This window comes from Pelophylax lessonae (assembly GCF_965119305.1).
Source record: "Pelophylax lessonae genome assembly, chromosome: 5".
Taxonomy (NCBI): Eukaryota; Metazoa; Chordata; class Amphibia; order Anura; family Ranidae; genus Pelophylax; species Pelophylax lessonae.
This window is the reverse complement of record NC_138772.1, coordinates 54,052,368-54,074,762: the sequence shown is the minus strand read 5'-3', so window position 1 is coordinate 54,074,762 and position 22,395 is coordinate 54,052,368. Positions and strand designations below refer to the sequence as shown.

The 22,395-nt window shown below is 45.5% G+C and overlaps 1 protein-coding gene across 1 annotated transcript in view; it reads right to left on the bottom strand.

Annotated features, from left to right (window-relative positions):
- CDK6 (cyclin dependent kinase 6) overlaps window positions 1–22,395 on the bottom strand; it is a 323,198-nt gene that overhangs the window by 209,589 nt on the left and 91,214 nt on the right. The window contains exon 3 of the mRNA XM_082257809.1: window positions 5,910–6,045. Coding sequence (XP_082113935.1) covers window positions 5,910–6,045 — 136 coding nt within the window. The remainder of the gene's footprint in view (window positions 1–5,909; window positions 6,046–22,395) is intronic.

Here is a 22,395-nt window from a genome sequence, read left to right as displayed (position 1 = left end):
TGGGGGAGGGGATCAGCATGGTGCTGCAATTGGAGTGGAAGCAGCCATGGAAGTCTCCTGTAATGTTTCACCTGTTGCTGTGTTAAAAGAGCATTCCATTTCCACAGCTGAAAGCCCTGTCCTGGTGGAAGAGAAGATGGCAGCTAAAGCTCTTACCAGTGCAGCAGCAACTATGGACACTGCTGTGAAGACAACAAGAATTATGAATGTGCCAGCAAGTATTAAGAATGATAATAATGATAAAGCAATGAATGTGGTGGTGGTGAAGGGGTTAGTATTGCTGGGGGAAAAAAATGACATTTCTCCCCCTGCTCAGCAGAGGATGGATTTATCGGTTGTACAGATAAATCCCGAATCTGTACAATCGTTATCTGCTAGGTTTGTGTCAGATGGTGCAAAACAAACAGATGGATTTTATGCTGGGAGGAATATAGGGAGCTATTCTTCGGTTTTGGGTAATCGCACCACGGTGGGTGGTGGGAATTTTTTTACTTATAATAATCACAATTCAGGGAGGTTTGGTGGAGGGCTGGTTAGTGGGCACAGGAGGAGGAATGTGGTTCAGTTGAGGTGGGAGGGGGAGGGAACCCCACTAGTAAGGGGGAGAGTTGGTGAGCTGGTTTTGGGAATGGGGTTTAAAGCCTGTGATTTTTTTGCTTTGAATTGGCCACTGATAATTTATGAATTTGATTTGTCTTTTGTGAAACCTTAGGGTTTAGATCTCTTTTGGGAGAGATATAGGAGGTGCAAGGGTCTTTAGCAGTGGAGTGGTTTAGTGCCAAAAGGGATTTCAAGGCAACCTTTGATAAAATTGGCGACAATCTTGGTGCGTAATGAATACATAGCAGAGGCTGATTTAGTAGTATGGCTACGCCAATATGGCGAGGTCCTCACTCCACTGGGGAAGGTCCTTGATGAGCATATGATACGGACAGGGGCCTGGACAGTGTCACTAAAATTGAGGGTGCTGGGCAACGTAGTTCACCTGCCCTGCTCAGCCTTTTTGGGAAGGGATAGGCTGATCATTTTCTACCAAGGTCAGCCTAAGGTTTGTAATAAATGTGGTGATAAAAGTCACTTTGCATCGTCCTGCACCATCAAAAAGTGCTCAATGTGCCAGGATTTAGGCCATTTGGCCAGAGAATGCACCCAGATTTGGTGCAATTTGTGCCAGCAGCTGGGTTATCCATATAGCCAGTGCCCTTACTTTGGTGCTCAGTGGGAAGAATGCTCCTTACATTGGTGCTCAGGGGGAAGAATGCTCCTTACATTGGTGCTCAGTGGGAAGAATGCTTCTTACATTGGTAGTCAGTGAGAAGAATGCTCCTTACATTGGTGCTCAGTGAGAAGAATGCTCCTTACATTGGAGGTCAGTGGGAAGAATGCTCCTTACATTGGAGGTCAGTGGGAAAAAACAGAATTTTTGTAAAATCTTACCTGTAAAATTCCTTTCTCTGAGTCCTCCGACAGTCGCCGCCTCTTCATATTCGTCACATATGGGGTATTAGACTTTGCTCCGAAGGAGTAGCTAGGCAACAGAATATGTTAACATTAAAGCTTTTAACATATCCCACCCTAAAGGGGTGGTCCCCTCAGTCAATACCCTCCTACTTCCTGCAACCATATCTCAGTTTTAGTGGAATAGCAGTAGAGTATACAACCAAACCCCAAAAGAGGGGCGGGGGCGGCGACTGTCGGAGGACTCAGAGAAAGGAATTTTACAGGTAAGATTTTACAAAAATTCCGTTTTCTCTTACGTCCTCCGACAGTCGCCGCTTCTTCATATTCGTCACATATGGGGACGTCCCAAAGCAGTGCAAACATGAGGGGTGGGAAACGCATCCGCGCCGAAAAGGCAACGCAGTCTCCGCATCAAAGAAAGGAACCTTACCAAAGGAAGGAAACCAGCTGGGCAACAGTAAAAAACAAGTGCTCAACAGGAGCAACAACCCAGGAAAAGACAAAAAACCAGGGGATACAAAACTTATCCCAACAGCCAGGAGTCCCCAACAAGGGACCCTAGGGAACAGCCGCACTAAGAACCTTGCGGCCAAAGGAAGCATCCGCCGATGCCTGAACATCTACTTTGTAGAATTTTGTGAAAGTGTGCACGGTCGACCAAGTCGCCGCCTTACACACCTGGGCTACAGAAGCCCCATGACGACAGGCCCAAGACGTACTCAAAGATCTAGTAGAGTGCGCCTTCACAGGTACAGGAGGAACCTTCCCCTGCAAAGCATAGGCCTGTTCAATGGTCTGCCTGATCCATTTGGCGATGGTAGAGGCCGAAGCCGCCATGCCCTTCCGAGGACCCTCCGGAAGAACAAACAAGGAGTCCGTCTTTCGAAAAGACTCAGTCGATTTAAGGTAAACCCTTATCGCCCGAACAACATCCAGAGAATGCAATCTCACCTCCTTTGGATGTTTAGGCTTCGCGCACAGCGAAGGCAAGACAATATCCTCATTAAGATGGAATTCCGAAACTCGTTTCGGAAGAAAAGAAGGATTAGGTCGCAAGACCACCTTATCCAAATGAATAACCAGGTACGGAGACTTGCAGGACAAAGCTGCCAGCTCCGACACTCTGCGAGCCGAAGTGATCGCCACCAAAAAGGCGACCTTTTTGGACAACATAGACAACGAGATCTCCCTGATCTGTTCAAAAGGAGCACGTTGTAACACAGATAGAACGAGATTCAAGTCCCAAGGGGGCAGAGGATCCCTCCTAGGGGGAACCAGATGCCGCACACCCTGAACAAAGGTGCCAACCAAGGAGTTGGAAGCCACGGGACGTTGAAACAGAACGGCCAGCGCAGACACCTGACCCTTTATCGTAGCCAGCGCCAAACGCTGATCAACACCCGTCTGAAGGAAAGACAGCACACGGGAAACCGAGTACGTGCGGGGTGAAAACCCCCTGGACTCACACCAGGCAAAATAGGCCTTCCAAGTACGGTAATAAACCTTCCCCGAGGAAGACTTCCTCGCGTTGATCAAAGTATGAACGACCTCTGGAGAGAGACCCTTCTCCTTCAGGACCTCGGTCTCAACAGCCAGGCCGTCAAAGCCAGCGACTGTAAAGCAGGATGGTAAATCGGTCCTTGAGACAGTAGATCGTCTCGAAGAGGCAGACGCCACGGGGCGTCGACCGCCAGATTCACGAGGTCTGCGTACCAGGACCGGCGAGGCCAGTCCGGTGCCACAAGAATCACCGTGCTGCGTTCTGAGTGTAACCTGCGAAGGAACCTGGACAGCAACTGAATCGGTGGAAACGCGTACATCAGCCTGTACTGATGCCCCGGGGCCACTAACGCGTCCGACGCGTCTGCCCGAGGGTCGCGCGTCCTTGCCACGAACCTTCTCACCTTGTTGTTGAGACGTGCAAACTGAACACAGGCAATGGATAGCAAGAACAGAAGGATAAAACCTGAGGAGACCCTCGCCGCTGCTGCTGCCTCGATCGGTGTTCCTGGAAAGAGGAAGTGATGCTGCCAGGGCGCTCTATGTAAGCCTATGGAGGCTACAAGAAAATGGCCGCCATGCATGTAAAACATGCGGCCGGAGCGAGTGTAGGCAAAATGGCGCCGTTTGGCGCCGAAACCGCCGCTCCACAGTGCAGTAAAACACACATTACATTCCAGTATCAGAATACATGTCAGATCGCCGCAGCGATCGCTGTATATGCCCAAACATGCCAAAAAAACATGCCCCACAGCACACAGCTTCACACACTGACCAGGCTGACACACACAGTGTCACACAGCTCCCCCCCCCCCCCCCCCTTGCAGCCCACAGCATGCAGCCGAGAGATAGGGAGACAAGCAGTGTGAATAGAGGCAGGTTACACAGTCCCAGACTGACACCCCCCCAGACAGACAGGTCCCCACATAAATACACTTACCTCACATGGCGTGGGGGACCCGCACAGGCGAACAAGCCGCTGCACATGAGGCAGGGAGAGTCGCATTCAAGATGCACAAAATGTGGGTTAAGAAACCGCACAGCGTCCAGTGAGGTAGCCACCTCACCAATCATCCCTGCACCGAACAGGGATGGGTCGTTCACTGTGCCAGGAGCGTTACCTGGCTGAACGCTCGATGGCAGACTGGGAAGCCACTGACCCAGGACCTGCGACCAGGGGGATCAGCCCGAGACCCAGTCCGCATGATCCTCTTCATCAGAAGAACTAACTAACGCTGACAAAAATAACATCTAAGTAAAGGTAGAGAGAAAACTCAAACAAAATTTTAAAAAGAAGAAAGAGTCTGGGGCAGAAAGCCCCAGCACAGAGAGAGCCAGCCACTCCTGACAAGCTAGACATTAAAACTGGGATATGGTTGCAGGAAGTAGGAGGGTATTGACTGAGGGGACCACCCCTTGAGGGTGGGATATGTTAAAAGCTTTAATGTTAACATATTCTGTTGCCTAGCTACTCCTTCGGAGCAAAGTCTAATACCCCATATGTGACGAATATGAAGAGGCGGCGACTGTCGGAGGACGTAAGAGAAATGCTTCTTACCTGGGTAGTCAGTGGGAAGAATGCTCCTTACATTGGAGGTCAGTGGGAAGAATACTGCTTACATTGGTGGTCAGTGGGAAGAATACTCCTTACATTTGTGGTCAGTGGGAAGAATAATTCTTACATTGGTGGTCAGTGGGAAGAATGCTCCTTACTTTGGAGGTCAGTGGGAAGAATACTGCTTACATTGGTGGCCAGTGGGAAGAATACTCCTTACATTGGTGGTCAGTAGGAAGAATACTCCTTACATTGGTGGTCAGTGGGAAGAATACTCCTTATATTGGTGGTCAGTAGGAAGAATACTCCTTATATTGGTGGTCAGTAGGAAGAATACTCCTTACACAGTGGTGTAGTGGTTAGCACTTTCACCTAGTAGCAAGAGGGTCGCTGGTTCGAATCCCAACCACGACACTACCTGCCTGGAGTTTGCATGTTCTCTCTGTGCCTGCATGGGTTTCCTCTGGGTACTCCGGTTTCCTCCCACACTCCAAAGACATGCTGGTAGGTTAATTGGATCCTGTATAAAATTGGCCCTACTATGTATGTATGTGACTTATGGACCTTAGATTGTACGCTCCTTAAGGGCAGGGACTGATGTGAATGTACAATGTATATGTAAAACACTGCGTAAATTGACAGTGCTATATAGGTACCTGAAATAAAATAAAATAAATAATACATTGGTGGTCAGTGGGAAGAATATCCCTTACATTGGTGGTCAGTGGGAAGAATGTCCCCTTTACAGATAACTAAAAAAGACATTAGTGACAGTGATAACTTATATATAGCAAGAATTGCACATTACTCATGTGCCCCCTCGCAGACTCTGGAGGAACCCTAGTTGAGAAAGGTTGTTCTAATCCTTCCTCACTCCCCCTTACTTCCTGCTCCACCTAACACCCATAAAAAAGACAGAAAGTAGGGAGATTATCCTTCAGTTCCTGTTCAGCACCAGCCTACCATAGACTTTGTCAGGCTGTCTGCAGAAGAGCTGGATGCTGTCTTTCTTGAGTTCGCTAAAATCCTGCGAGGGACACACTGCAGCTGGACGGCCCCGTGTGCACAAGGTCTAAATCTCAAAATTATGACACATACCCTTCTATACTCTATCGAAAATGTTACAAACGTTTTTGGCTGCAGTTGCCAATGAGATTTTTATTCTTATGACAACCAAGGGGAATAAACCGTTGTTAAATAACGGCACAGAAGATGTGGTTGAAAAGCAGACTAAACTAGAAACCATGAGTGAAACTGGGAAACAGAAGATGAAACATTTGGGCTTTCAATATGATGAGCAAAGTTGAGAACTTGGTGCAATATGAGCTTTGTAAAAACCAGTTCTTCAGCCGGGTAAAAGATACATCACCAATACAAACAGGCATATTTATACCTTTATCGTCTCGCTAGGCACTCCGGGTTCAGGCACTTTATCTAAGTAGGAGGTCAGATCTTGGTCAACATGTTCAAACACCAGTGTCAGCTTCGTCTCTCTGTCTGTCCGCGATACGGTGCACACATCAAACAACCTGAGGAAGAAAGACAAAGAGACTGTTACTTATCCTCCTCATTGCTTCATCCATCACTAATGGAAATGTAGAAAAAAGAGTTTTTAAAACCGGAGAACAAAAACATAATACGTTGCAGTTTACAGGACCTAATGCCTCGTTTCCACTGAGAGGTACGGTTCGGTTCAGTTCGGTACGGTACGCAATTTTTGCCATTTCCATTGTCAAAAGTTATGAATGGTACCCTAATTCCGAACCGTACTGTACCACTTTTTTGGGACCCTTTCGTTGGGGTACCAAGCACAATCGTACTGTACCAACAGGGTGGAGCTACACTCTGCAGAACGTTGATTGGTTGATTGGCCTATCACCACGCCATCAAGTTACATAGTAGTTGAGGTTGAATAGAGACAATAGTCCATCCAGTTCAACCTGTGTAGGTGTGAATCATTTCTCATACCCCTGAATGTTTTGATCCTTAAGATGTACGTCCAAGAGTCTTTAAACATAGCCATACTCCCCACAGTTACCACAATTTGCTGCAGAGGATTCCACAGTCTAGTAGCCCTTACTGTAAAGAACCCCGTGCGTAGCCTGAGGTTAAATCGCTTCTCCTCTAATTGCATTGTATGGCCTCGTGTCCTCATGCATTCCTTGTGACTGAATAGTTTTTTTTCTATGCTCAGATCACCGTTGAGGTATTTGTAAATTGCTATCATGTCCCCTCTCAGGCGTCTCCTCTCCAGGGAGAATAAATCAATCGCTTCTAAACGCTCTTCGTAATTAAGGTCCTCTAATCCCCTAATAAGTTTAGTTGCCCTTCTCTGTACTCTCTCCAGCTCCAACACATTCCTTCTGAGGACTGGCGACCAGAACTGGACAGAATACTCGGTCGGAGATGTGGTCGGACCAGAGTTTTATAAAGTGGCAGGATTATAGTTTTATCTCTGGAACACATCCCCTTCCTTATGCATGCTAATAATGTGCCTGCTTTAGCAGCTGCAGCTTGACATTGCATGCTATTGCTAAGTCTATCTTCTACTAAGATCCCCAGATCTTTCTCCATTTTTGATACCCCCAGAGGTTCCCCCCCAGCGTGTGTTTTGTTTTTATGTTATTAGTCCCTAAGTGCAATATCTTACACTTCTCCACATTAAACCTCATTTGCCACGTAGTTGCCCACTCTGTTATGTTGTTCAGGTCATTCTGTAAGATTTCTGCCTCACGATGTGAGGTTATTGCCCTACTTAATTTTGTGTCATCTGCAAAAACTAATATCAAGCTAATGACCCCATCCTCAATGCTATTTATGAATAAATTGAACAAAATTGGTCCCAGAACTGAGCCTTGGAGGACCCCACTTACCACCCCAGACCAGTCCGAGTATGCGTTATTTATTACCAACCTTTGGACACGCCCCTTTAACCAGTTCCTGTATCCAAGAGAAAACCTTGTGGTCGATGCCTGTAGACCTTAATTTATAAATCAAGCGTTTGTGGGGAACTGTATCAAATGCCTTAGCAAAATCCAGGTACACCACATCCATTGGTCTCCCCCTATCTAGCTCACAGCTCACCTCTTCGTAGAATGTTAACAGATTGGTTTGACACGAACGCCCCTTTGTAAACACGTGCTGATTACTGCTGATGATATTATTGTCTTTAGCAAATTCTTGGATATAGTCCCTTATTATCCTGTCCAGAAGTTTACATACTATTGACGTCAGGCTGACCGGCCTATAATTTCCCAGAATATGCCTCTGCCCTTTTTTGAATATCGGTATCACGTTAGCTTTTTTCCAGTCACCTGGTATAGTTCCTGTCATAATATTGTCAGCAAAGATCAGGAACAGTGGTCTAGATAAAACATTACTTTGTTCTTTAAGTACCCTCGGATGTTCGCCATCTGGGCCTGGTGATTTACTTGTGTTCATTTTATCCAGCCTTTCCCTGATTTCACCCTCTGTTAGCCATAGCGGCAAGTCCATTGAAGTACTGCTAACCATACTGTCGAGGTCGGTGTACCCCTCCTTTTCCTGTGTAAAGACTGAGGAGAAAAGTGTTAAGCACGGTTGCCGTTTCCGTGTCTTATGTAATCATCCTCCAATCATCGTTAATTATGTGTGCAACATGCTCTGACCTCGTTTTTTTGCTGTTGATATATTTAAAGAATTTCCTAGGGTTCTTTTTACTATCCTCCACTATTTGTCTCTCGAAGTTGATTTTAGCCATTTTGATTTCGTATTTACATTTCCTATTTGATTCCTTGTATTGCTGGAAAGCCGATAACGTCCCCTCCGCTTTATATTTCTTGAAGGCCATTTTTTTTCCCTAATAAGTTTTTTTACATTAAGGCTAAGCCAATTGGAATGCACTGCGAGATGCATTGGTTTAATATGTTCCTAAAGCATTCCCATTTTTCCTCTGTGGTCAGTGTTCCTAGGATTTGGTCCCAGTTTATTTCCTCTAACATTGAGCTCAGTTTTGGAAAGCCTTCCCTTCTGAAGTTTAGTGTTCTTATGTTCTCCTCATGCTTTGCTATGTTGTGATTTACGCTAAATGTGATCGTCCTGTGATCGCTAGAACCCAAGTTGTCCCGGACTCCTACATCTGAGATTAGATCTGGGTCATTAGTAATTAATAGATCCAACACTGCATTCTTTCTAGTAGGGGAATCCACCAACTGAGACATATAGTTGTCCTGTAAGGTTTCCATGAAGAGACGGGCCTTTAGTGAGTGTGTAGTCCCCTCTTCCCAGGTAATGTCGGGATAATTGAAGTCCCCCAATATGATGACTGACCCCAGCTTTGCCACGTTACCCAACAGTGACATACTGTAAATTCCAACTCTACCTCCTCCCTTTGGTTGGGTGGCCTATAACAAACCCCCACAATTACTTTACCCTTTTCTCCTTCCCTATGGAGTTCCACCCACATGGATTCTAACTCCATACTCATCCCTTCCATAATATCACTCCTTTCCACCACCCTTACATTATTTCTGACATAGAGACATACCCCCCCCCCCCCTCTTTTTCCGTGCCTGTCCTTCCGATACACCGAATACCCTTGGATATTGGCCAACCAGTCATGTGAGAAGTCGAACCAAGTTTCCTTTATTCTTTACCCTGTGGGCCTTTTCTTTACCCTGTGGCCACAGCCCAAAAATTGCCCAACAAGACAAATCCTATTTATTTCAATGGCCCCTGTTCACATCTGAGCGTTTTGACATTTTAAGCAAAACGCCCAACGCTCAAAAAAGTACATGAGCTTCTTTTTGGGCAGATTACAGGCGTTTTTATTTTTTTCCATTGGTCACTTGTCAACCTAAAAACGCCTGAACAAAAACGCCCATAAAAACGCTTAAAAAAACGCCTAAAAAACGCCTGTAAATAGCAACACCAACATGTGAACGTAGCTTAAAGAGAAAGTAAAAGAAAAATTCCAAAATTTGGGTCGTCATCTGAACACTAAGGCCTCATGCACACTGGATGTTATCAAAACGCCAGTAGAAAGCTGTAGCTGTAGAAGGCGTTTATCAGCTTTTTTTGCAGCAGCGTTTTTCAGCGTTTTTTTTTTTTTTTTAGCTTTTTTCAGCTGTAAAAACTATACTCCCACAAAAGCTTATGGCTCAAAAACGCTGATAAGTGCAGAATAGCCGCGTTTATCAGCATTTTTTTTTTGTTGGCGTTTTTCAGCTTTTATGAGAGTTAGAGCGTTTTTACAGCTAAAAAACTCCTCTCAAAAATCACTATTTCTGTGTTTTTTTTTCCAGCCTACAAAAAGCCCCTGCCAAAAACTGCTGATAACAGCCTATATGTGCATGGTTCATGCTGGGGAGTTTACTGGCTGCAGAAAAAAAATCTGACGCTGTAAAAACATCCAGTGTGCATGAGACCTAATAGCGGGGAAATCTACCAATGGGGACACTAGTTCTGGTGACACACCAGGATTGCTTCACCTTGGAGGGATTTCTTCTCACTTCCTGTTTTGGATATGGGACAGGAAGTGAAGGGAAATCTCCCCAATGGGACACAGATGGCAAAAAAATTTTTTGCGTTTAGTTACTTTAATAAAATGTTTTCAAATATATATTTAACAGACCAAAAGTGAACAAATATGAGAAGTTAATATTTAGGCTCCTTTCACACGGGGCGGATCTGTTTTGACGGACTCGGCTTGCTCAGTGGGGATCGCTCCGCTTAGCAGGCGGATGACAGATTTGTCTCCACTCACTGTGCAGAGACGGACCTGTCAGAGTCCTGATCTCCTCTATGGGGAGATTGGATGAAAACGGATAGACTTTTCATCCAATCCCATCCGATCCAACCCGCTGAAGAGCATATCTGGTTTTCAGCAGATCGTGTCGGATTGGATGCCAGGCGGATGTCAGAGTTTACATACACTGTAAGGACATTGCATCTGCTATTAGCATCACAGATCCCGAGTATGTATGTAGCATTTGTATTTTGAAAGTCTGTTCTGCAAATAAGTTCTAGGCCAGTGATTGGTAAATTACATGACAGCTATCAGGAGTGGCAGCCCCAAGTGTCTCTCATAGTCAAAGTAAATGGTAAATTTCTGACATGTCACAAAGTAAAGCATCAAACAGTTTATCTAGCACTATATAAAGTACAAGTGTCTCTGCGTCCAGTCCCTGTGTCCGTGGGATTGCGCTACTGCGCATGTGCCCCACGGACAGCCGTTGGGACTTGGAGCGCAAAGACTTCGGGCGGCCGGGCGAAACTCTTGAAGCGGCGGGTGTGCGCAGGCACGTGGCAGGTGCGCGCTCGCACGCGAGAGCCGTTTGGTCAGCTCTGCGCGTGTCCCCGATGTTGCTAGGGCAACAGGGACGCTATGCGCAGAGCTGGCTACGTCATGCGGCTCTCGCGTTGTTAGAAAAAATGTTTGACCACATATGTTCTAGAGCCCGTTAATTTAACGGGCTTAATGTCTAGTCATTAAAAAAGTCCTTATAGTCCTATAGTACAGTGACTTTGCTGAGCTGAGATGATGCCATCAATCTGCTGCAGGCAAGGCAAAGAATTTCCTCAGTCCCCCCTCCCCAGTGATCCCTATGACTCTACAATGTAACACTGTAGCAAGTCAAAAAAATGAGAAACTACAGCAGGGGCTGATTGTGAACAAACCCAATAATTGCACAGGCACCAGGACTAATATGACCGTGTCATTTCTGAGCCAGCATCTCAGTCCAGGAAGTCAGTGGTGACCCTGAGTGATACCTAAAGAAAGAAAGCTCCATCCTCATGGAGAGAAAAGCAGATGAAGCCATTTTTATCCTGTAATCTCTATGATAGGTAATAAATACTTGGAAGTGCAATGAACGCAAGACTTTCTCTGATTGGTGATGTCATTGCTCCACCTTGTCCAATCATAAAACGCTTTGCATTAATTGAGAAGATTGCAAAACATTCTTTGAATGGCGCCCATGCTAAGTGAGCAACTCCCAAGGTTCAGTACACAGCAGAGCAGCACAAGGCCCGGTCATTTATTGGTGACTACAGTGATTCCACCGGGATCCCATAGGTTCATTATGGCTTTCACAAACTCACATTGGTCCAAGCTGGATGCAAATGTAGCACTGCCCCCTAGGGAGCTGCTGAGAATTGCACTTTCTGGATTCCCCTGGGTTAACCGTAGCAACAGTCTATGGAACTTATCACTTTAAATCCTTGGCTCAGACAATGAACAGTCCAGGGGATTTGGTTTTTGTGTTATTTTAGAACTGGAATGGGAGAAGGGATGAATGGGATATTCCAACTATGAACTATGCACAACTTTCTTTTGGTGGTATTTGATCACCTGTGCGTTTTTTATTTTTTGTGCTAAAAACAAAAAAGAGGGACAATTCTGAAAAAAAAAAAAAAAAAAACATATTTTTTACTTTCTGCTACAAAACACAGCCAATAAAAAAAAAAAAAAAAAAATCTAATTTTAGGCCAATTTGTATTCTGCTACATAATTTTGGTAAAATAAAAATCCCAATAAGTGTATATTGATTGGTTTGTGCAAAAGTTATTGTGTCTACAAACTAGGGGAGAGATTTATGTAATTTTTATTTATTTTTTACTAGTAATTGGGGCGATCAGCAATTTTTAGTAGGACTGCGACATTGCGGCGGACCGATCGGACACTTAACTGAGACTTTTGAGAGGACCAGTGACATTACTACAGTAATCAGTGCTAAAAATATGCACTGTTACTGTACTAATGACACTGGCAGGGAAAGGGTTAACACCAGGGGCAATCAAAGGGTTAAATGTGTGCCTAGGGGGTGCTTTCTAACTGTGTGGGGGATGTAATCACTGGATGAACACAGAGACCTGTGTTTCTAAATAGGAGGAACACAGGATCCCTGTGTTCATTACTGACAGAACAGTGGTCTGCCATGTTTACATAGGCAGACCGCCGTTCTGTCTCCACGGGGAGAGATTTGGGGGTGCCCGGCAGACGCGAAGACCCGCTGATTGGTTTCCCCTCTGACCAATCGGGGCATGTATGTGCCTCAGGCAGCGCACGTGCGCACCCACGAAGTGGCATACAGGTACGTTGTTTCGCATAACAGAGCCGACCTGCCGCAGTATAACTATGGCGGCTGGTCGGCAAGTGGTTAACTGATTCCAAAATCGACAGGACGCATCCCAACGTGTTCGGGGTCCTTCGATGAGGCTGTGAGACTGAGAACAATTCGCAGTGACATCACAATTAGATATATTTCATTTTTCATGAGCTCTAAAATCCATCTATGCCTTGAAAAATAAAGAGAAAATGGTGATCTTCCAGGAGGAAAAACTCTCTGAATACGAAGTGTTTGAGTGCATTTGGTTGTAGGTCAGCAACTTGCAAAAAAATGTATTTACTGTATGTGAATGGACGCGGAAGGACGGCCTTTACCTAACACATGTAAATAACCCGCACCTAGGCCGCTCTGAAGCCTGAAATCTAAGCACTGGAAAATATTCCGTCTGTATGATTTCTTTGTGTTGACTTACATTTACTGTAATATTCTCAAAAACACCTTTCTTGCCAGGCATCTCACATGCTGGCAGAGCCAACCATCAAACGTAAGAAAGAGGCCGCATGGGGCAGAATAAAGAGATTTAAAGCCGAACTCCGAAATGATCAAATATTGTCTAAATACAAAAGTATGAGAAACCGTGTGTAGCAAGTGCTCATTTTCATGCGCATGCGCAGGGATGTGGGCCTAGGAGTGTAACAAGGCATGAAATGACAAGAATGCACGTCCAGGGCTGGCACCAGCATAATTGGGCAGTTGCCTTAAGCTCGGTTCACGCTACTGCGACCTCACGGTGCGAATTTGCCAGGCAATTTACTGGCGACTTGATTACTATGATGCAACTTTGTCTTGTGTAGGTATGCAGAAATAGCAGCATACAGGAAGATGCCATGCACTGCACTAATGAGGCTGCACTGATGTGGTGGCAGTAATGGGCACTGACGAGGAGGCACTGATGAGCACTGGTAAGCTGCCCTGATGAGGCGGCACTAATGGGCACTGGTGAGGAGGCACGGATGGGCACTGATAAGCTGCCCTGGTGAGAAATGATGGGACTGCACTGATGGGCACTGATAGGCAGCACTGATGGGCATTGGTAAGCTGCCCAGACGAGAAATTACGAGACTGCACTGATGGGCACTGATAGGCAGCACTGATGGGCACTGATAAGCTGCCCTGGTGAGAAATGATGAGACTGCACTGATGGGCACTGATAAGCTGCCCTGGTGAGAAATGATGAGACTGCACTGATGGGCACTGATTGGCAGCACTGATGGGCACTGATAAGCTGCCCTGGTGAGAAATGATGAGACTGCACTGATGGGCACTGATAAGCTGTCCTGGTGAGAAATGATGAGACTGCACTGATGGGCACTGATAGGCAGCACTGATGGACACTGATAAGCTGCCCTGGTGAGAAATAATGAGACTGCACTGATGGGCACTGATAAGCTGCCCTGGTGAGAAATGATGAGACTGCACTGATGGGCACTGATTGGCAGCACTGATGGGCACTGATAAGCTGCCCTGGTGAGAAATGATGAGACTGCACTGATGGGCACTGATAAGCTGTCCTGGTGAGAAATGGTGAGACTGCACTGATAAGCTGCCCTGGTGGGAAATGATGAGACAGCACTGATGGGCACTGATAAGCTACCCTCGTGATAAATGATGAGACTGCACTGATGGGCACTGATAAGCTGCCCTGGTGAGAAATTCTGAGACTGCACTGATGGGCAGTGATAAGCTGCATTGATCGTCAGAACACTATTGATCAGTGCCCTGATTATCAGTGTAAACAGTGGTCTGACAGGCTTGCTGGTTATAGGCTCGGTGTGAGGAAAGGACTGCAGATAACCAGAAAATCTGTTTACATGTGATAAGCTGTGATTGGCCCTTTACCCCGATCTGTGATCAGCTGTGTCCGAAGGACGCAAATGTCACAGAGCGTGCCCGATGTGCGTCACAGATGGGGCACGGGAGGCAGGGTTCTATGGACACCCTCCCAGAACCATAGTACCGCACTGTAGCCATCTTTTGGCTATAGCTTGGTACTAAAGTGGTTAAAGTCCAACTCCTGGCAGGAACAAACATTATTACTTGCACTGCAAGAGATAATAGTTCCTTCTGTCCAGAGGAGAGGAGAAACAGTTTTACTTACCTGATCCTCCATTCCCCTGCAGGTGGGGTTTCCTATGAACTCTGGGCTATGGACCTTGCTCTGGTCTTGATAAAATCAGTACCCTAGACCGCCACAGCGCAGGGGTGTAGAAGCTATGGGGAGGAGCGGGTAAGTAAATCTCCTTTTATTGTTCCCCTAGATCTAAACAAACAATTAACCCTTGCAGGGTGGGCACAGCCCAACCACAAGGGATCATTTTTAATCGCCCAGAGTTGGGCTTTAAGGTGTATATATGTTCAGTGAAAATAAACTATGCATCACAGACCCTTATTCTGAGGACAGCGAGGATCTGTACTGTGATCAATGGCTTCTGTAATCCAGACTTTGCATTTGGAAGCACAGAATGTCTTAAATTCCTCATCCAAACTCTGTAAAAAAAAAAATTCCTTTGGAAATAAAACTTCCCATGATTAGATGGATTGCATGATTGTGCAAGAGTGACAGATATTTGCCCGTCACACAACAGTAGCTGCCAAATATCTAAATTAAAGCAATAGCATGCTCAAAAGTTAACCTGAAGTTATTTTTATTAGTCTTGCGGTAATGATAAAAAAATCACAGAATGCCAGAAATATAGAATTATCTTTTCCTGGAGAAAAGGTTGCTCCAGGTTCCCTTCAGTGCTGACCAATGTGTGAAGATGTAGGCATGCTGTCAAATGAAGAGGAGGGTCCGCCTACCTGAACTCTGATCCTTCTGTTCATTAAGACCAGGGGTCTCCACACTTTCTAAGCAAAATTTACTTCAAGCTATAGGGGTGGCTGGAGGCCAGTGGGAGTAGAAAATGCCCCAACATCAGTACCCCATCAATGGTTTTAATGGGAGGAATAGTGCCCCATTGTTGATATCAATGAGAAGAATAGTGTGGCAGTGTCAGTAGGGGGAATGGGGCTCCATCATTGGTGTCAGTTGGTAGTATAGTGCCCCAAGGGCTAGATAAAGGGAAGCAAAGGACCAGATCCGGCCCCTTGGCTGCAGTTCAGAAACTGCTGATTAAGATAATTTTCCTTTGTGTCCTGTCCTGGAGACACAACAGGAAGTTGTCACAGATATACCAACTGGATGGTTTCCCATCTATTTCAGTGGCAACTGAATCATTTTGAGTTGCCCATCACTTTCTGTGCCAGTGACAATATTACCTAACTCAGTCTGACCAGTATGGTGTAGGCCCTTGGACTTGCCCTAAAAGTCTTGGGGGGGGGGAGGGCATGTGGCCTTATGGTCAGGTTTCCCCCCTCCCATGGGGTCTCCCTTCAGCGGAGCCCCACAAATACTTGCGTGGACCTTTTTTCGGCAGGTCTTCCGGAGAAAGGGGTCCGACTTGTTTCAGTTGGGTAGATCATGGGTACCCCAGTCCCTGTAAGGAGTCTTGAACTCTGGGGGATCAGGGCCAGGGTACTTCCTTTTTAGTGGGGGGCCAGCCATATAAATACTCTGCACTTCTTTGAGTACTTCACTTTTTGTGTGCTCACTTTGTTGCAGCTGGTGTTTGTTTTTGAGTGTGTGCACTCCACAACGGAGCTTACAGACAGTAATTAAAACATGAAAATAGGTCCTACCTTTCCCTACTCTATCCAACATGAAAAGAGGTCCTACCTTTCCCTACTCTATCCAACATGAAAAGAGGTCCTACCTTTCACCACTCTATCCAACATGAAAAGAGGTCCTACCTTTCCCCACTCTATCCAACATGAAAAGAGGTCCTACCTTTCCCCACTCTATCCAACATGAAAAGAGGTCCTACCTTTCCCTACTCTATCCAACATGAAAAGAGGTCCTACCTTTCCCTACTCTATCCAACATGAAAAGAGGTCCTACCTTTCCCTACTCTATCCAACATGAAAAGAGGTCCTACCTTTCCCCACTCTATCCAACATGAAAAGAGGTCCTACCTTTCCCTACTCTATCCAACATGAAAAGAGGTCCTACCTTTCCCCACTCTATCCAACATGAAAAGAGGTCCTACCTTTCCCTACTCTATCCAACATGAAAAGAGGTCCTACCTTTCCCTACTCTATCCAACATGAAAAGAGGTCCTACCTTTCCCTACTCTATCCAACGTGAAAAGAGGTCCTACCTTTCCCTACTCTATCCAACATGAAAAGAGGTCCTACCTTTCCCCACTCTATCCAACATGAAAAGAGGTCCTACCTTTCCCTACTCTATCCAACATGAAAAGAGGTCCTACCTTTCCCTACTCTATCCAACATGAAAAGAGGTCCTACCTTTCCCTACTCTATCCAACATGAAAAGAGGTCCTACCTTTCCCTACTCTATCCAACATGAAAAGAGGTCCTACTTTTCCCCACTCTATCCAACGTGAAAAGAGGTCCTACCTTTCCCTACTCCATCCAACATGAAAAGAGGTCCTACTTTTCCCTACTCTATCCAACGTGAAAAGAGGTCCTACCTTTCCCTACTCCATCCAACATGAAAAGAGGTCCTACCTTTCCCTACTCTATCCAAAATAAAAAGAAATGATGTGTACAAATATAGTAAAAGATTTTTAATCCCGCTTTTTGTTCACACCTGGACAGGAAGGGAAAGACATTTCTCCAACAAGGACTCTCTATTATTCAAATGCTGACTTCAGCTGGGAAGACCATACTTCGGCCCATTCCTCCTGTACCTTGCCACTGTTTGCTAAAGTTGATGGTGAAGCCTCAGTGACCACTAGTAAGTCATAGCAGGTGGCAGGAGGCTGCATTCTTGTCAGCGACTCAATGAGTAATGAGGAAAAGGCTCAGGATGGCAGCCCTGGAAAAGGCATTTTCAAAAATAAGCCAACAGTGGAACCTTTCATAGGATTGCCGGGCCTGATCTATGTGAATGTTCATGAAATGGCCTCATTTAGCGCTGCTCCACTGACCACACCCCCTGATGAGTTTCACCCCACCTACCAGGGCTTAGTCATAGAGGCCTAGGTGGGACGAAAATCATCAGTGGTGTGGTCATTGGAGCAGAACTGGCTGAGGCCATTACAGACACATTCACAAGGATTGGGCCAGGCGAGCGGAGGCCCAAACTTCCTTTGTCAGCACCTATGGATGAGTAATATCCAACGCACCCCTATTCCTAAACCCCAGCAGGAAAGCATAATGCACTCTTGCTTGGAGTGGCAATACAAGGTCTTGAAGGTCGCAGTGGAACCTTCCATAGTTCTATACTAACACATTCCCTAACAGGTACTGGCACATTTTAAAGAAGAACAATCATTAATTATTTTTCCAATGTTTTGTCCTCCATAGGACAAACTACAATTGTAGCACTTTGTCCCACTTTACCAGGTACTTCCTAACCTTAGTTATGAGGTTGGACTGGGCGCTCCCTTCCCTACCTGCGGCAGTCCGACAACATGGAGGGAAACGGCTGCATATCTCAGCTCCAAGCACTCTCCTGAGACAAGAGGCAGCAAGAGGAATGCAGACTGGGATGACTTCTCTCCATCTTCACTCCTCCAGCCGCTGTTATAGAGCGGCTGTCTACTTTTTAGCTATGTTGTTAGATGGCTGCAATGGCGGACACCCAATCTGACCTTAAGACTAGGGTTAGGAAGCACCTAGGAACATGGAGCCTATATATACTTTTTCAGTATGTTTGGCACCATGCTTCACTACATATGGTTTAATTAAGTGAATTTGTTGTAAAGTTTCTTACCTGAAGATCTTGCTAGTAACAGCACTTGACATTCTCCTGTCTTACATGTTTCATCTACAGCCCCGTACACACGCAACGATTATCGGCTGACCGATCGTCCCACATTTGTCCAGAGTGGTGTTTTGTTGGTTGGAATGTGCCTAGACTGCACACTAATTTTCTCGTCCAACAAAAATCTGCTTCTGAAGTGATGTCATGTGTTGGTTTGCTTTCTTTGTCTTCTTTCTTCACTGAGCATGCCCAGTCTTGCTCATAAGATTTTTCCCCGTCGAAATCTGTACTGACTGCACGAAAATCGGCCGTTGTGTTGACGGCCAACAAAAATTTTATAGTCTGCACACCAGATTTTTTTCGGCCGAAAAGTCGGGGTCGGTTGTCGGAAGCATCATAATAACAAGCCGAAAATCGGCCGATCGGACGTTGGACGAAAATTCCCGGCCAATTTTCGATGCGTGTGTACGGGGCTTAACACTGGGCTTAATAGTAGAACCCAATGTTGGATAAAATGCATCAGTAAGAGGTCCCAGACGGGGCTTCTCGAAGTTTGTCCTGGACTAATAAAAGTTTTTCAAGCATTGGACATTACAGTGTTCTGCTGGAAGTGTTTCTTTCAATGTGTGCTCAGTCAGCCTTTGGGTTACCTATCAGATCTATTAGGCAGGTGGCCAAAAAACTGAAGAAGCTTGCACAGCAGGCTGACAACACTTCTCATTGCCAGGCAGTAAGTTAGAATGGTCAGCCTGCCACAGGAAGTGCTGTTAGCGGTGAGATCAACAAGCAAGAAACTTTGCAACAGATTGACAAAAAAAAAATAAAAAATACTGTATACAGAGAGTCATGATACCATATACGCTAAATTGCCAAAAGTATTGGGACGCCTGCCTTTACACGCACATTAATTTTAATGGCATCCCAGTCTTAGTCTGTAGGGTTCAATATTGAGTTGGCCCACCCTTTGCAGTTATAACAGCTTCAACTCTTCTGGGAAAACTGTCCACAAGGTTTAGAAGTGTGTCTATGGGAATGTTTGACCATTCTTCCAGAAGCGCATTTGTGAGGTCAGGCACTGATGTTGGATGAGAAGGCCTGGCTCGCAGTCTATGCTCAAATTGATCCCAAAGGTGTTCTATCGGTTTGAGGTGCAGGCCAGTCAAGTTACTCCACCCCAAATTCATTCATTCATGTCTTTGTGGACCTTAGATTGTGCACTGGTCCAAATCATTTGGTAGAGGGGGGATTGTGGTGTAGGGTAGTGTTTTTTTGGGGTTGGGGTTGGCTCCTTAGTCCCAGTGAAGGGAACACTTAAAGAGGTTGTAAACTCATTAAACTTTTTTTTTTCCCCAACCTGAAAGAGAAACACATAATGAGCTAGTATGCATCGCATACTAGCTCATTATGTAATACTTACCTTAGAACGAGCCTCCGCCGTGCCGCCCGCTTACCTGTATGACGGGCGACATGTTCAGTAGCCCCTCTTCCGGGATCGTGGCATCCGGCCATCTAAATGGCCGGACCCGCGATTACATCACTCCCGCGCGCCAGCGGCACGGGGCTCTGAGCGCATGCGCCAGTGATGTCACTGGCTGCATCTAAGGTAAATATCTCCTAAAAGCTGCTTGTTTAGGAGATATTTACAGTACCTATAGGTAAGCCTTATCATAGGCTTACCTATAGGTAAAAGTTGCAGAGGAGGGTTTACTTCCTCTTTAAGGTGTTAGCATACCAAGACATTTTGGACAATTTCATGCTCCCAACTTTGTGGGTTTATTCCAACATGACTGTGCACCAGTGCACAAAGCAAGGTCCATAAAGACATGGATAAGTGAGTTTGGGGTGGAGGAACTTGACTGGCCTGCACAGAGTCCTGACCTCAACCCAATAGAACTTTGTTGGGATAAATTAGAGCGGAGACTGTGAGCTTGGCCTTTTCATCCACATCAGTGCCTGACCCCACAAATGCGCTTCTGGAAGAATGGTCAGACATTCCCATAGACACACTCCTAAACCTTGTGTACAGTCTTCCCAGAAGAGTTGAAGCTGTTATAGCTGCAAAGGGTGGGCCAACTCAATATTGAACCCTACGGACTAAGACAGGGATGCCACTAAAGTTCATGCGTGTGTAAAGAAAGGCGTCTCAATATTTTTGGTAATATAGTGTCTAATAAAAAATAGATTTTGGGTTTACATACATTTTCCTAATGCATGTGGCTTTTTTAAATGTGATATTTGCACATGGTGGGGCAGGGGTTTAACTCATTTTAATATTAAATACAAAATGCAATGGTAAATTCAAAAAAACTTTCCAAGCCATGTCTGCCAGGCCCAAATTCCAGCAAGGTCTGTTTAGTTTTATCCCTTGCACAAGATGATTGGACTGTTCTGCCATATAAATGACCATAGCAAACCTATGAAGGAATAAAAAGCCCTATGTGAACTTGGTGCATTAGACTCATTAGCAGTAGTGTTTGAACCGCACGCCCTGCCTGTATGGAAAGGCACACGGAGGTGAAGAAACCATTCATTTCACCCGTCACGGCAGACTACGTCAGAGCTGAGCTGCCAGATCAAAGGACATTTACCAATGTGAGGATGCATGTATCCAGCGCTAAGCTTCAGTACCGCAAGCAAACAGGTAATGGAGATGTTGTCTGTTCCAAGGATCAGACATCTCCGCCACGGAAAACTAAGCTTTGTTGCGTTCTCTTGTGAGCTTTATCAAGGAAATTTCCATTAAACGGGTCACTCTTCTCCAAACTGATGTCAGAAAAGTTAGAGCTTGACTGTTTCTTATACTGGTTTTCTGGGGACTTTATTGGTAGGATGCTGCACTGACATCCCAGGTCTGCACACCCAGGGGGCACATTTATGGTAAGCACTGAAATTGCGCCCCTTCCCAAATATCTGACACCCCAGTTCTGGCACATGCAGACAAATACAAACTAGAGCTGCTGGGCCTGTAAGGTGGGTGCAGAATAAAGAAAGTGTAAAGAAAGAGGTGGTGCAGAGTATAACATGTACCACAAGGTATACAGAATGAGGAGGTGCAGAATATTGAATGGACAGTGTGGTATAATGAGGCGATGAGGATTGGGGACAGCATAGTATATAGAATAATGCACAGCGGAACAGGGAACATACAGCATGGCATAGAGAATGAGGTGTAGAGGAATAGGGAACATACAGCATGGCATAGAGAATAAAGTGTAGAGGAATAGGGAACATACAGCATGGCATAGAGAATGAGGTGTAGCGGAATAGGGAACAAAAAGCATGGCACTGAGAATGAGGTGTAGAGGAATAGGGAACAAACAGCATGGCATTGAGAATTAGGTGTAGCGGAATAGGGAACATACAGCATGGCATAGAGAATGAAGTGTAGTGGAATAGGGAAGATACAGCATGGCATAGAGAATGAGGTGTAGCGGAATAGGAAACAAACAGCATGGCATAGAGAATGAGGTGTAGAGGAATAGGGAACATACAGCATGGCATAGAGAATGAGGTGTAGCGGAATAGGGAACAAACAGCATGGCATAGAGAATAAAGTGTAGCAGAATAGGGAACATACAGCATGGCATAGAGAATAAAGTGTAGCGGAATAGGGAAACATACAGCATAGCATAGAGAATAAAGTGTAGCGGAGTACGGAACATACAGCATGGCATAGAGAATAAAGTGTAGCGGAATAGGGAACATACAGCATGGCATAGAGAATAAAGTGTAGCGGAATAGGGAACATACAGCATGACATAGAGAATAAAGTGTAGCGGAATAGGGAACAAACAGCATGGCATTGAGAATGAAGTGTAGTGGAAAAGGGAACATACAGCATGGCATTGAGAATAAGGTGTAGCGGAATAGGGAACATACAGCATGGCATATAACATGAGGTGTAGCGGAATAGGGAACATACAGCATGGCATTGAGAATGAGGTGTAGAGGAATAGGGAACAAACAGCATGGCATATAAAATTAGGTGTAGCGTAATAGGGAAC